Genomic DNA, 15499 nt, shown 5'->3' with positions numbered 1-15499 from the left:
CACATGGTATTCCAAGTGTGATCTTCCCAGTGCAGCATAGAATGATCACTTCCCATCATCTTGCCATTTGTATCTTAACTGATGCAGTCCAAGGTTGCATTGACTGTTTTGGTAGCTGCAGCACACTTGTTTTCATCTATAGTTTGCCAAAATATTTGGATTATTCTCCAAAGTACTACTTCTAAGCCAGGAATCATTTGTTTTGTAACCCATGCATCTGCTTTTTACCTACCTAGAGGAGAATATTACTTTGCTCCTCAGTGGACAGTATTTTGATGGAAAGTGCCCAAAGTTCAAGTCTATCAAGATCTTTTAAAATCTTGAATTTTTCTGAAGTGTTAGCAATCCCCCATCTTTGTGCCATCCTCAAATTTGATGAGTACCCCTTCTGCTTCTTCATCTAAAATTCTAAATGATTTATAAAAATGTTGAAAAGCATTTCTAATATTTATAATGTGCCCATTATATGTAGTAAACCATATCCATGCAAATCAGCCAAAAACAAAATCATGAATTAAACTGAACAACTATTTCGTTTATAAAAATAATTAAAATTATAGTGATAGAAAGGTATGGTTATGGGGGCGAACCGGTAGGAACCCACTACTGGTTGACTCCTTCTTCTTTGTGGCATCCCTTAGGTATTGGAACACTGCTATCATGCCGCCCATAGTCTTTCTTTTCATTAAACTAGACATCATTTTCATCTGGCTGCAAAAAACAGGTTGCAGGTTGCATTGATACAATCCTAACCTCCATAGGAAGAATCTTCCAGAATCAAGAGATCATAGCAAAGAATAACCACCTCTTGAATCCCCCATAATGGCTCTCTCAGCCAAGGGAAAATGAGAAGGGATCCTGAAGCAGGTGATAGCACATTAGCTGTATATATTAGGAGAGCCACTTCCTAATATATATGAAGTCCTTACATCAGTGCATTGAGTAAAATTGAGTAAAAACATCATGAGAATTTAAAGGTGTAATGGGGTCAATTTTGAATGTGAGATTTTCAAACTTGCATTTGCTTGCAATTATTGCTTTTAATATAGATTATCCTCCTTTTTTCCCTGTGTATTCTGAACTCATCAGTATTAGCTTCTTCTGTTATGCAGATAAATCATTTCCCGCACATTAATTTTAAAGATAAAATTTATGTAGGACTTTTAACTTGGATAAAATCCATAATGTACATTGAATTATGGCATAATTTAGGAGACAAAAGTCTGATATCAACTTCCAAACAGAAATCCTAAGAAGAAGGATATGCTTAATGTAGAAATGTGTTTAAGACAAAGTGTTACTGCCTAATTATAATTCTTCTCATTAACATTATGAAAAATTAATATTTCCACTGCATCATTTTTCAGTGGCCTTGGACCTATAAATTACCAGTTTGTTATTTCTTATAGTTTGCATATCAGGATTATCATGAGTTTTTTAGGCAAGATATTTATGTAATGATTTTATGTACAATAATAATTGCCAGTTTAATATGAATACCATTATTCTGTTAAGTGTCTATTAAAATATATCTATAGTAAGAAAGTAAAAATTAACTTGGTGTTGGCTTGATTTTTAATGACAGCTTGGACACATCATGCATTTTTCTTGGCAGGATTTCAGAAATAGTTTGCCATGCCCTTCTTCCAGATATTTTACCCACTTCCCAATCTAGCCTGCAGTCTGGTAATCTTCCATCTAAATACTAACCAAACGTCATCATTTTTGTCCTGCTTTTATTCCAAGCCCAGAGTCAAGTCCAAGGAGTTACTAAAAATTCTAGATATACTTACTTCCTTAAAGAAGAAGATTGCAAAATGATATAACAATTATCTACTCTCATTGAAATTAGGGAAAATATGTATGTAAATAAATGCTATTTATTTATTTGTTTGTTTGTTTTTTTATTTTACTTATTTATATGCTGCCCTCTCACCAATAAGGCAACTGTAATTATGCTAATACTTACAGTACTCTATAAACCAACAAACAATTCCAAATTGTTCTCCAGTTTGATAAACTTGAATCCTCTGTCAGTAGTCTATATAAAAATAGGTACCCTGTTTCCTCCAAAATAAGACATCCCCTGATAATTAGCCCAATCAGGCTTTTCAGCGCATGGTCATAAGGCCAAGCGCTTAGTTCAGGGTTCAAAAAAATATAAGACAGTGTTAGATATTGACAAGGAAATTTTCTCTCTGGTCCACTGTTTGGGCGGGAAGAATGTTTAAATGTGATTGGCTGAGCTTCCAGACAGCCCTCTATATAAAGGCTGGCTGTTAGAGGGACTGGCTGCTGGATTGTAAATAGTTGCTGAATAAAGAGCTGTTGTTTGAAGCCTGTCTCCAGTCTCTTCAATCCACCTATCTAACAGACAGGGTCTTATTTTTGGAGAAAGACGGGACCATTTTTTTCTTAATGTGGGGTCATTGTCATTTCTTTATCAATTAGATATTTTTGTTGTTTCCTAGAGCTAGCACTTTAGGAGGGAAATAATGAAATCTTCCTTCTTTAATTAATGATGTAAATTCCAAAGGCAAGTTGCTTAGTGTTTCAAACCTTCATTGTGAGCAATCAGAGTTTGATAAGATTACATGAAGTGAGAATTACAGGTCAGCAAGTTCATAGCCATGGAAATATCTTGGTTCCCTTGTGAATATAATAAAGCCATTGTAAATACTGAAATAAATAGATGATAAACACCCGTTTGACTTAGATGATTTCTTAGTGTTTTCAGCCAAACTCATTTTTAGAGTTGTGCAAATACTTAAAATAGAGATCCAGAAATATCTAGTTTCTAAGTCACTATTACCATTAGGAAATAAACAATACATTCAGTTACTCCTGCAGCATATACATGACTCCAGTTGTTTGAATTTTGTTTTTCCATTTTCACACTGTTTTTCACTTGAAAAAGCTTACAGAATGACTAATAATTGTCTGAGCTTTCTATTATTGTAATAGCAATAATAAGCGCTAAGAGCAAGAACTTTTGTAAAATTTCTTTTAAAAAAAAATAACAAGCAGTCCTCCTTGTTTACCTTGTTGCAGTTGCTGTTAGAAAATACCGAGGAATGCATGATTGTCATAGTACAGATTTCTAATTCTCTGCTAACCCTACCCCCTCAATATTTGCTTGCCAGAAAATAGTGGATTGGTATCGTCAATCTGAGTGTGGGTAGCTCAGTTAAGTTTGTCCAATATTTTTGCAGGCTGCACTGAAAGTTTGGTTTTCCTTTCATTCCCATGACAATTATCAGCACATATTGGCAATGATTTTCTTAACTGTACTGTATGTAAATCTGTGAAACACTGCTTTGTTTTCGTATGGCCACCAATTCGGCATAACCAATGACTTTGTGGTTGAATCAATCATTTACTCTTACTGACAAACTAATCAAATTAGCTAGGCATGGAAATGTTTTTTCTTCTTGTTCAGGTCCTCAGTCCCTGGGAATTAATGCATTAGGTGCAGCATACTATTGGTGGCACTTCCAAAGCCAAAGTAGTGGGTTTTCTCATCTTTCTTATCTTTCTGTCTCTCTTTCTCCACTACTAATTGGCTGGGGAGCATATACAAGATAGTCCTCATTTAGCAACGAAAATTGGGACTGGAAACTTGTTTGTTAAGCAAAGCAAATGCTAAGTAAATCTACAATTCTGCTTACAATCTTACTCTAGCTTTCCTTTGTTCAAGGAAAGTTAGGCCTGTGAAGGTCATAAATGTGAGCTTTTCGCCACAAAATTATTTTTTATCATTTGTTATTAATAACCGTGAAAGGTGTCTTCAGGAGACAGTCGCTAAACAAGGACTGTTTACATACTATAAACAAGTATGTAATTCCTTTAGAAGGTTTGAATATATGATTTTCATCCTGTACAGATTTTTGCCCATTTTATCTTCCCACTTTTCAGTTTCCTGTAACTCTGCCCAACAGCATGAGTAAACTAGACTCATAAAACGAAGCCAATTCTAGTATAGATAGTACAATTTAAACAATAAAGTACATTCCTTCAGAAATGAAATAGGTAGCATGCATTCATTTTAAAAAAATAAGGATAGATAACAGATTGCCCTCCAGATGTTCTGGGACATAACTCCCATTATACCTGACATTTGGCCAATTTAGCTAGGGCTGATGGTTATTAAACAAAAAAATGAAAATGATTTTAAATTTAGTAAAAATTAATATTCACATTTGAGTATTGACAATTCCAGGTTTTATCTGTGATTATCAGAAATGTCAAAGTTCAGAAAATATTAAGAATAATGTAATCTGATGGTCAGGATTAATTTATCCATGTGCTAAAATGTGGAAAATATGTATCTATTTCTAACAATTCACAAATATCTCTGTGATTATTATTTGCAATGTTATTTTCTGCAATGCTTCTGAAGTTAATAGTCCTTATGTGTGCCATCCTGAACTCCAGAAAAAAAATAGTTCTTAATAATAAATTACTAAGTAATAACTTAAAACATAACCAGCTACATTAATGAAAGTGCATGGCTTATAAGAAGGATATTGTATGTATATAGCTAAAATGATTGAAAAAATGCAAGCAAGTCTATAAAAGAATGATAATCCATTCAGAACCTAGCCAGGTCGAAGTCCAGAGCTAAATCTGATATTAGCAGTTTATGCTAGAAAATCCTCAAATGTTAACTGAATTAAAGTAGTTTGCCATAGAAGAATAAACCAAAACTGATGCAGTATAAAAGATTTATCACTAATTTTACAAATATTTTATTTCAGTTATTATAGCTAATGGTGGTACAGCTAGTTACGGAATCTAACTAGGGAGATTAGTTTTTCACACGGGTTACTTTCTTTTTGAAATAAAGACAAGAAGTACCAAAACTTCAGGCAGACTTTCTATATTAGTAGAACTCACCTGAGCCTCTGGTGGAAAAATGGCAAAGACATGCAAACATTCATAAAATCCAAAACAGATGAATACATTTTCCTAGAACCATATGTTTTATCACTAAGAAATGCTAGGGATACTTTTAAAAAAAATATAGGAAAAGGAACTGTAGTCTGCACCTGTGTCAGGGTCTAAGCTCAAATATAAACAATAGAGGAGAACTTCTGAATGTAAACTGCATGTTTTCAAAGAAAACTAGTGGCTATTTAAAAAAGAATCCCACTTTGGGTTTCTGCAATCCAACAACATGTGATGTATACCTTTTTTTTTCTGCAGAACCACAGAAAGATGGGTAGACACAACTTTGGGATTCATTTATAGGCATCAAATATAAAAAAGGACAGTAGCAAATTGGAATGAGTTTAGAGGAGGGTTACCAAAGTAGACTGTAAGGGTCTGAAAATCAATTTCTGTTATGAATGGTTTAATGGATATGTATAACTAAGGAGAGATATGATGGCAGTTTTCAAATATTATTTATCACATAGCGTAGTAGTAGTAGCAGAGGTGGGCTGCTGCCAGTTCGGACCGGTTCAGGCGAACCGATAGTTGTGACCCGCGGGTGGGGTTCACAACTACCGGTCCTATACCCATCCTTTATCACCGTGTTTTTTAAGGCCGTATGCATGCGCAGAAGGCATGCAAGCAAAGCGAACGTGCACGTGCATGCGCTCATATTTTCGGTACTGGGCAAATTGGTTGTTACAACCAGCAGCAGCCCATCACTGAATAGTAGTGATGCAGTAGTAGTAGTAGTAGTAGTACCTAGAATGTAGAATGAATGGCAGGACAGTGTTCCTGATAGTAGAAATTCTTAGCTTGTGGAACAAGCTGCCACATAAAGTGGCAAATTTTCCTCCCCTGCATAAATCATGAAATAGAAGGCAAATAGTCATCTATTAGACCACCTCTGGTAGACCCTATATTTGACAAAGCATTGGATTAGATAACCTTAAAAGTCCCTTCCAAGTCTGTGATGTTCTGACATGTGAGTAATAAAGCACTAGAATTTGATCTCATTGAAGGTTCACAGATAGGATTCAAATTAATTCTTGAATAGTCTGACTCTTGATTCCAGTGGATAACTGAGCATCAGGTTCATTTTCGACTTCAAATTTGGCTGGATTTTTATCTACAGAAATTCCTATGACTGTTCTCACCTGATGTCCTTGCAAAGGGATTAAGGATTTTTGACATGAAAAGTATGTTGAACAATTCAAGTTTAAGATATCTAGGATAAAGACATCAGAAGTAGTCTGATTCCCTATGAAAAGAAGAGCTTAGAGTAGGAGGCATAACAGTAGAGTGAGACCTCTTCTTCTGTCATTGAGAAAGTATGTTTTAAATACTCCCCAAAATGTTGGAGTCTCCCATTTATATAAAGAATAAAAACTAAACTTACAAAAATCTAATTCCAAATGTCAGCTTTGGCCTTTGAAAATAATGTATATTTTAGCATTTTCAGATTTGATATGAAGTGGGAATTGTCTGATTACTTGTTTTTCTTTTTGTTTTGACACAATGTTGGTTTTGTTCCTCCCAAAATAATGTTGGATGTGATCTCTTCCAATTGATCTTATAAAAAAAACCCTCTCTCCCAAATGCTACCAAATTGAAGCTGTTCCTTCTAATTCTATTCTGAAGTGTATATCCACTACAATTGGATTGTGTATACTTTTTCACAGACATAATCTAATGTCCATAAATCCACGTAACCTCCTGGATGATCCTGATCATGATTTCTATAGGCCATCATCTGCTTAATCTCCCATCAAATATATTAGGGTGTAACCCACTGCTCTTCTATTCTCAAACTTCTAACCTGTTTACATCACTCTTCAAGTTCTACAAATGGAAGTATGTAACTCTAGAGAGTGAAACTGCTGCCCTTTTCGTCAAATGTCTTTAATAATCGTACAGGTATTTTTATCTATTACACACACACACACACACACACACACACACACACACAAAATAAGATTCATATCTAGAGTCAAGTTCATGGGACAGTCAAAGAATATTGAGTACAGCTTCAGAAACCTAAAAACAATAGTTTTGTATTCTGTGTGTAACTGTAATATTCCTTTTTTTCCTTTCAGAATTTTAGTAATAATTGTGCTTTTGATTTGCATAGAGTCTGAGATTAAGGACAGCTTTCCAAATATTTATATCTTAAGCTACTTATACATATAATCTGTATTCAATTTATTTCTTGCCCTAGTGAAAGTGGGAGAGACAGATAAAGAGAAAGAGAGACAGAGAGAGGTAGTAAGTCTTCATTGCTGGCCTTTTCATTGAATCTACCACAGCTTTTTATTTTTGTCTTGTCCAGATACCTGAAAGGTGTGTCTAAAAATGCAGCTTCTCCTGTATTATTGGAACTGGCCAATGAGGTAATAATTTTTTAAAAATCTTTTTCTTAAAATGTAAGATCCTTATCTGTAGAGGTTTTTAAGAAGTATTCTTAAATATATATGTAGTTTTAGGGCACATCATATATTTAAAATGTTGATCTGCTTGTAATAGGAGCACAAACAAATATATTAATTAATCAATTAAGGTAACCAACATATTACCTTTTGAATATATTTGTGTAATTTATGGAGAGAGAGAGAGAGAGATTGAGATTCTGAGGAACTGGTTTAATTGCTTTGTTTTTAGAGAAATATCCATAATATACACTATGGTTTTACAATAAAATGAATTTCCTTTATTTTCTATTTTTTCAAATCTTTTTAATATGGGATTTAATGGGAAAATGGGTTTAATATTAATGAAACTGTTCTTCCTGAACATCAAAGTTCAAAGAAGTGTGGTGTGAGTTTTAATTGTTTATATTGTTGTTATCCACATTTAATAGAAGAAAACTCCTGCATTTTTGGGATGAAATATTCATGTCAATGTAAATTATATGTAGATACTAAAAAATAGAAGCTTAGTTTAAGTGCAACATGGCTTCCTGAAATATTAGCCAGGTCACCAATGGACTTACTGAGACAAACCAATGTTTGCGTAAACCAACCAGAATGACGACTGCTTTAACATGCTATATAATACATTGGAGAAGATTATTTGCTACGGTAGGCACAGAAAGTTTATAAACTTTCTCTATGGTTTCCCAAGAGGAGTCCTATCTTTTTAAACTTGTAACATGGTTATATATTGTAACAGTATCATATTATTTGATTTTAATATTACAATATGTTTGCAAATAGTTTTGTAAAATTATAAAAAATGCACTGGATTTATTTCTTCTAAGTGCTAAAATCTTTAGTAACCCCACCCCCCAAAAGAGATAAATGGAACTGTACAGCAAGCTCTACTCATTACATTAGGAAGTATGGTTTACAATTGAGTAATTATCTACCAGATACTGAATGGTTTTAATGGTCTTTAAAATTTCTACATATTGTAACACTACCAAATATAAAAGATTGTTTGTTCTGATACCAAAGGGATAGTTCTTGTAACTTCTGACATATTGTAGTGTTATACTATTCTCTTTATTTTGGACAAAAGAATATTATTAAATCAAATACAATACATAGATATTGTTAAAAATAAGCACCTTGTCCTAGATAGGCACATAAACATATAATGTGTATAGTCTTGCTTGCATCAGCGCCCCCTCCCCCTTCAATCTCCATTTTTAACAGATAATTCTGGTACATAAAGCATTCTCTTATTCAAATACTATGTTAGAACATCTTAGCAATTCATACACCTAGGGCTTCTTAAATTGTAAATGTAGAAATAAATAAAATTATTTAAAATTTTTAAGTTTAAAGCTTAAAATTAAACAGTTGAAATAACTGTTTAATAGTACATGCAGATATATAGGAAATGTACATTTTTGTAATCAATTTTAGCATATTAGGGAAATATGGGGATATCAAACATGTGATGTCTATTTCTACACAATCAAGTTGCCATTTTATGTGGTAGTTTATTTTTATTTTATTTTATTTTATTTTGAATTTGTATACCGCCCTTCTCCCTGAGGACTCAGGGCGGTGAACAGCCAAGTAAAAACATCAAGTACAAATATTAAAATACAGTTAAAATATACATATATAAATTTGGCCCCATTAATTAAAAACAATAAACAAAACACTTAAAAACACTTAAAAAATTAGGCCAGCCCGGCTTGCTGGAAAAGGAAGGTTTTAAGGGCACGGCGGAAGGCACCGAGGTCTTGGATTCTCCTTATCTCTGGAGGCAATTGATTCCAGAGGGTAGGTGCCCCCACAGAGAAGGCCCTCCCCCTGGGGGTCACCAGCCTGCACTGTTTGGCTGATGGCACCCCGAGGAGGCCCTCTCTGTGGGAGCGCACAGGTCGATGGGAGATCGTCGGTGGCAGCAGGCGGTCTCGAAGATAGCTAGGCCCTATGCCATGGAGCGCTTTAAAGGTGATAACCAACACCTTGAAGCGCACCCGGAAGACCACTGGGAGCCAGTGCAGCTCGCGCAGGAGCGGTGTTACATGGGAGCGCCAGGCTGCTCCCGTCACTACCCGCGCTGCTGCATTCTGGACCAGTTGGAGCCTCCGGGTGCTCCTCAAGGGGAGCCCCATGTAGAGAGCGTTGCAGTAGTCAAGGCGAGAGGTGACGAGGGCATGAGTGACTGTGCACAAGGAATCCCGATCAAGAAAGGGCCGTAACTGGCGGATCAGGCGAACCTGACAAAAGGTCCCCCTGGTTACAGCCGTCAGATGTTCCTCCAAGGACAGCTGCCTATCCAGGAGGACTCCCAGTTAACATTTAAATGACAAATTTCTCCATCTGCTGATCAACAGTATAATGGTAACACTTTGAGTCAATAAGTGATTGCTGTAAAAATTGATCAGAAACATATAACATGCATTACAGCATATAATATGCTAAATCAGAAGAGTGCCTTGTATTTTTATGAGATGTCGAAGCTTTTAAAAAGATTAAATATGACCATTGTATAATTTAAATTAAAGGGTTTTTTTTAAATGAAAGCAACTCATATATGTGTTAAAAATAAAATTAGTCATTCTCACCAAATATTTTCTAGTGAGATTTGAAACACTATGAATATTACTTACATGTTACATTCTGACATAAAGTATGATGGCCCTATTTCAGACAAATTCATGATTAATATGAAAATTAGGAAGATGCAAGTACCTGAACTAATAAGGTAGTCCTTATTCTGGCTGGTCTACCTTCAGTAATTTCACCATTTTTCATGTGTCAGCTCTGATGTGAGCTACCAGAAATAAGCAATTCTTTGTAAAAAACATTTCTTTCTATTAGGAGGAAATTCAGTGCATCAAAGTACATATACATTTAGGGAAAAAAGCATGTAGAAATCAAAATAAGTTTTGTTTTCCCAAATATATGAATTTTGAATATATTTCAAAACATATAAAATGAAAAATGTTATCATTTGCAGTTATTTTCCTTCAAAGTCTGGCATCTGCTCAAGAGTATATTTCACACTGTTTAATAAATGTAAGCCTTAACAATGAAGTAGTAGATATTTTTAAATAGATGTTCATTTCCTAAGTATATTTGAGAAATCCATGTTTCTCTATATTCATTTTTTTTCATAACCTTTAGGTTATACTATACAAAGTGATTGATCTAGATATAACAGTACCTATATATCTGTATTTTTATCATTACTAATTTAAAAAATAAAATCTTTTCAAAAATCCCTTAGAGTTTTCCAAACAAATAAGAAATGTAGACATTCTTGATGCGTTCAACTTTGCACAAAATTTGTCTGCATAAATCACAATAATTTCAGTGGGTTGTAATACAATGTACAATGTAGTAACCTTTAAATTTATAATAGCTATATTGGAAAAATAAATTAAAATGTCTTTGTTATTTGAGACATTATTTTGTTATTGAAGAATTCTCACTGGAGTAAACATGTAATGATGTCCATCTAGAGGACACCAAATTGGAGGATGTAGTATTGTAATAATATTGCAGTAGCAAATTCTGGTTCGCAACCTATATAAAAGTGCTAAGAAATAAAAATACAATCTCTCCTCTTCTCCACAATGAGAGATAGAGAGCATCAGCCAAGAAGGAGCACTGAGCAATCTCAACCACAAAGTAATTTAGTTGAGCTTGAAAACATGCATGGGCAGAAGGAACAGAGTATGCCAAAGGAGTCAGCTAAGTGACACTGAATTAATGAAGTCATACTGCAACCTTTTGTTTCAGGTCTCACTTCTACTGTGTAAATGTTAAACATGTTATTTAATCTTATCCATGATCATTTCAAACAATGTAATAAACACAAATCAGTAAAATGAACTATTATGTCTAATGTTTTAAAATTGAAATCCAAGTCCATACATTGCAACACAAATACGATTGCATATAACATTGTATGTTGTGGTCAAAAAGATTTATTTATCAGATTATAGCATAATTCTTATCATGTCAGAGAAATGTACCGTTTGGAAAGGATGACTGAGATAATGGAGGATGCATCCTTGACACCTCTTTATTGATCTGAGTGATGAAATAAAACCACATTTTAATGAAAGTTGGTTACAGTTTATCTTTCTTCTAAGGTGGATTTTGCCCCATCACTTATGGCTCGAATTGTGTTAGAAAGATTTCTACAAGAGCAAGATGGATCAGTACGTAAGTAATTTAAAAAATATTTAAGCTTATTGATACACAACTAAAATGTACTACTAAATTACTAAAAATGTAAAGTGAATAAAAGGCAGCTTTTAAAATCTCATAAAATTTCCAGTTGTTGTAGGGGAAAACTATTATGGTTATATTGCATATTCCACATTGACTTCTTGGAGGAAAGGCAGGATATAAATAAAATTAATTAAATAATTAAGTAAGAACTGTAACACAAGTTGTTTTCATCCTCAGAGGTTTTTTGCACTTGAATATATATCTTATCTTTTGTCACAGAATTTATATTTGTTTCTGTCTTCACAATTCTTTTGTACAGAAAAAAATACTTCTTAGTATTACATGTGGAACTGATTCGTTTAAGATCATAACAGTTATGGTAACAGATTATAACACACTATAGATAATTGTTTATGTCCCTTTAAAAATAGCACTCTAATTGCCTACTGTCATATTTTAAGGCAAAATGTTACTGATAGACTTCTTCTGTTGGGGGGCAATTCTTTCATCAAGAATTCAAGAAATAAGCATGTTTTTGAAGTTCATTAGACATTAATAAGAATTCAAAGTTTTTCAACTGTAATTGGTTCATGGCATAAATATTTTTGCCAAATAATTCTTGAAAAGAAACTTATTTACTTTAACATTCTGGAACCTCAAAACTTTAAGGTGAATTTAACTGAGCTCAGTATTAGACAGAAAAAAAAAATGAAAAAAATACAGCTTCAGGAGGAGGTTCAAGGCTAAATTAATTTGCCACTGAAAAAATACATTTTGTTATTTTCTCTGTGTCAACTGCATGATTAAAACCGGCTGTTAAGTGAGCTCTGGGGATGTGCTCGTAAAAGATTTATGAGTAATATTCAATGTGATATTCAAAGTGAGTCATGAATATCAGGGTAATTGCTCTCAGTGTTGGCTCCTTTACTAGGCAGGAGTTTGTCAACTGCCCCATAAATATTTGCCTAGTCTCATGTAAGAAAAGACAATTTCATCTTTTGCATTTTTATTATCTATTGTAATGTTTACCTTTGGAATTTGACGATGAGAATGGTGAAAAGATTTAGAACATACTTGACACATGTATTTTTTTTTTTTTTATTCTTTGGTAAAAAAAATAAGCAGTCTGAAAAAAAATCTATCATCCAATAAATTAGAGAAGGGATTTATTATTATTATTATTATTATTATTATTATTATTATTCCTTTCCCCTTTTATTTTTTTAAAGCTAGGATTTTTCTATAGACCTTTTTTATTTTGGGGGGGAAGCTGTGTGGTTGGTGACTGCTAGGGTTACTTCATGACGGTTTCATTTGAATGAATTAAAGTACTTCCTCTAAAAATTCAATATCATCTCAATAGATGTAGCCTTTAAAGTAACCTGCAGTGATGCTTCATGAGCAAATCACATGATGTCAGAATGGTATGGTTTCGATTTAATCAAGAAAGAGATTAAAGTGGATGTGTGTTATTTTCAACTTCGCTGCAGCACCTCCATTTGTCAAAGTCAACCTTCTGATTGCTTTGGACCTACTGCTATCCAGATCTTGTCAAAATAGTAGTCTGCACAATCCGAGGCAGGTAGACTACTCTCTGCAGCACAGTATCAGACCCTATAAAGTGGAATTCATTGGCTTGTGAATTATAAAGCTAATAGATTGATCATAAATTCTGCAACTGTTTAATTTATTTTTATAATGCTGGCACAGCTTCCGCTCTTTGTATTTAATTTCCATCATTCTGTAATATTATATAATCAAACAACTGAATAGAAGTTTTTAAATGGATTGTGGCTGAGAATCTTAAGCTCCAGCATTAGCAGTGTAAGCCTTCAGTGTGTGTGCTAACCATATTTAGAATACATATTCTGAATTTAGAAAAAAAAAAAACTTATTTTAAGCGCCTATTTTCTAGAGAGAGAAAGAACAATGGTTTCAACTGTGTATATTCAAACATGTTATTCCCTTGAAATATTTCTATACTGCACCGGTGTTTTGATTATTGGAAGTGTTATTATTTCCTTCTGGATTTCTAATAAATTGATGCTATGCATTCGCTTATACAATTTCCAAGTTCAAGGGAGTGTGTGACCGCAGTTTAAATTAACAATAATTGCCAGTAGTCTGAATGTGAGCATAAAAATCTTAACTATGGTCAAAGCAACTGTAATATATTAATGTTTTCCAAGAGAACGCTTCTTTTGAGGGTGGGAAGAAGCTTTTATTCGTGCCAGATCAGGGGGCTCCATGGAGTTGGCACAAAGTGATTTTAGAAAAGAGCTGAAAGGTAGGGTAGCTTTTATTCTGACATTCTCTTCCCCTTTCACAGCAATGACCTGGCTGGCCTTTGGCAATGAAATTCAATGCACATGGCTCCGCAGTCAAATCATCAAATTTCCCTGTGTGTATATTAGAGTTTTGTAATGTGTTTCCATTATGAAGCAATGCAGGGATAATTGTCTTTGGTAGCAATTAGCTAACAGGTTTGTTCAGTACTATTGGCAAAGGCATCCATCATCCCCTCCCTGACCACACTTTTTGTCTAGCTCGGACTATAGAGATCAATAGAATTCTATATAGGGGAAATCACCCCAGCTTTAATGAGCTGCTGGCCTCAGTCAGTCTTGGTTTGTATTTCTAATTTTTACCTTTAACAGTAGATGAGGGGGAATCTTCCCATAGGGGCAGGTGTGTATTGTATATGTACTATTACTTTCAGTAGATCAATGTATAGCTTTAAATTGTTCTATACTGAAAGGTATAGGAATTGACACTGAGAGACTGACAGAAACAGTTTATTGCTCTGGTAATACTGTTTAACAATATGCAGTTTTGGAAATGATTATTGGACTTAGATTTCACTTTTAAGCTGAATGATTTATATATATCAAGGATTGCAGACTGCATTTATCCAGAGTCATTCCCTTTGAGTTACACAGCTGGAAGGAGAGAAAAAGAACCAGATTTTATTTGAATCTTTTGTGATTTATTACCATTGCAATCCTGTCCATGCTCACCTAAGAGAAAAATATTTGGACATGATGACATATACTTCAGCATAATTCAAATCAAATTTGTTATTATGTATAAATAAAATAAAATAAAATAAAACCAAAACAGATGAAAATTAATAAACTAAAATTAAGGGTATTTGTCACATTTGCACTAGTTATTGCAGCTTTTTCACCCAGCTGCATAAAATTTGGCATTTGAGTTCATGTAACATGGTCGGAGTCTAAAAAAACCCCACATGACTGGAATATATCTCTGTCCTTAGGAGATGTTGCAGCAAAAGAGTATATAATCCTTGTACAGTTCCCTGTAAAAATAAACACTGTTGAACAGTTTCTATTTTTGCAGAGACACATGGATAATTGCATTCTATTAGTGAGGTTTTGGTGAATGGCTTGCAATAAAGTCAATTTTCCCTAGCTCTAAAAACCCTTTCTTGGGAAGGTCAATATCTAATAGATTCACCTGTGCATTTCACTATCAGAACCCTGATTTGGAAAAGGGTGCTGATTTCATTTTAGTTTCCATTATCATTCATCTTTTGAAGAACTTTTTTTTTTTTTGCCTATGATCGTGGCATGTTGTGGAGTAGCAAAGAGTTAGACATATCTTCATGATTGAACAACAACAACAGAAACCCTAGATGATCAAAGAAAATCCATGGCAAGCTCAGAGTACCCTAGTCTCTCATTCAGTGCTAATATCCATGGTGAGGAATGGTCATGCTTCAAAATTACTGGAAACAGGCCCTTAGGAAGAATATTATCTTTAACCAATATGTTATGATTCACCACTATGCTTTTTCTTCTACTTGGGGCATTCTATCGTGGACCTAGGTACTAGACTTTTGATACACCATGGATCTGACAGTATGGATCTTAGCAAATATTCTCTTGAGATAGAATTTCTTCATA

At 34.0% G+C, this 15499-nt stretch overlaps 1 protein-coding gene across 1 annotated transcript in view; it reads left to right on the top strand.

The window, feature by feature from the left end:
- The window catches only part of CDIN1 (CDAN1 interacting nuclease 1), a 134244-nt gene that overhangs the window by 27967 nt on the left and 90778 nt on the right, over positions 1-15499 (top strand). The window contains exons 4-5 of the mRNA XM_070940235.1: positions 7262-7322; positions 11492-11564. Of these exons, the coding sequence (XP_070796336.1) occupies positions 7262-7322; positions 11492-11564 (134 nt within the window). The remainder of the gene's footprint in view (positions 1-7261; positions 7323-11491; positions 11565-15499) is intronic.

Source organism: Pituophis catenifer, unplaced genomic scaffold, assembly GCF_029215685.1.
Source record: "Pituophis catenifer annectens isolate HBS135680 unplaced genomic scaffold, rPitCat1.0.hap2 SCAF_1, whole genome shotgun sequence".
NCBI lineage: Eukaryota > Metazoa > Chordata > Lepidosauria > Squamata > Colubridae > Pituophis > Pituophis catenifer.
This window is presented reverse-complemented; position numbering and strand designations above follow the sequence as displayed.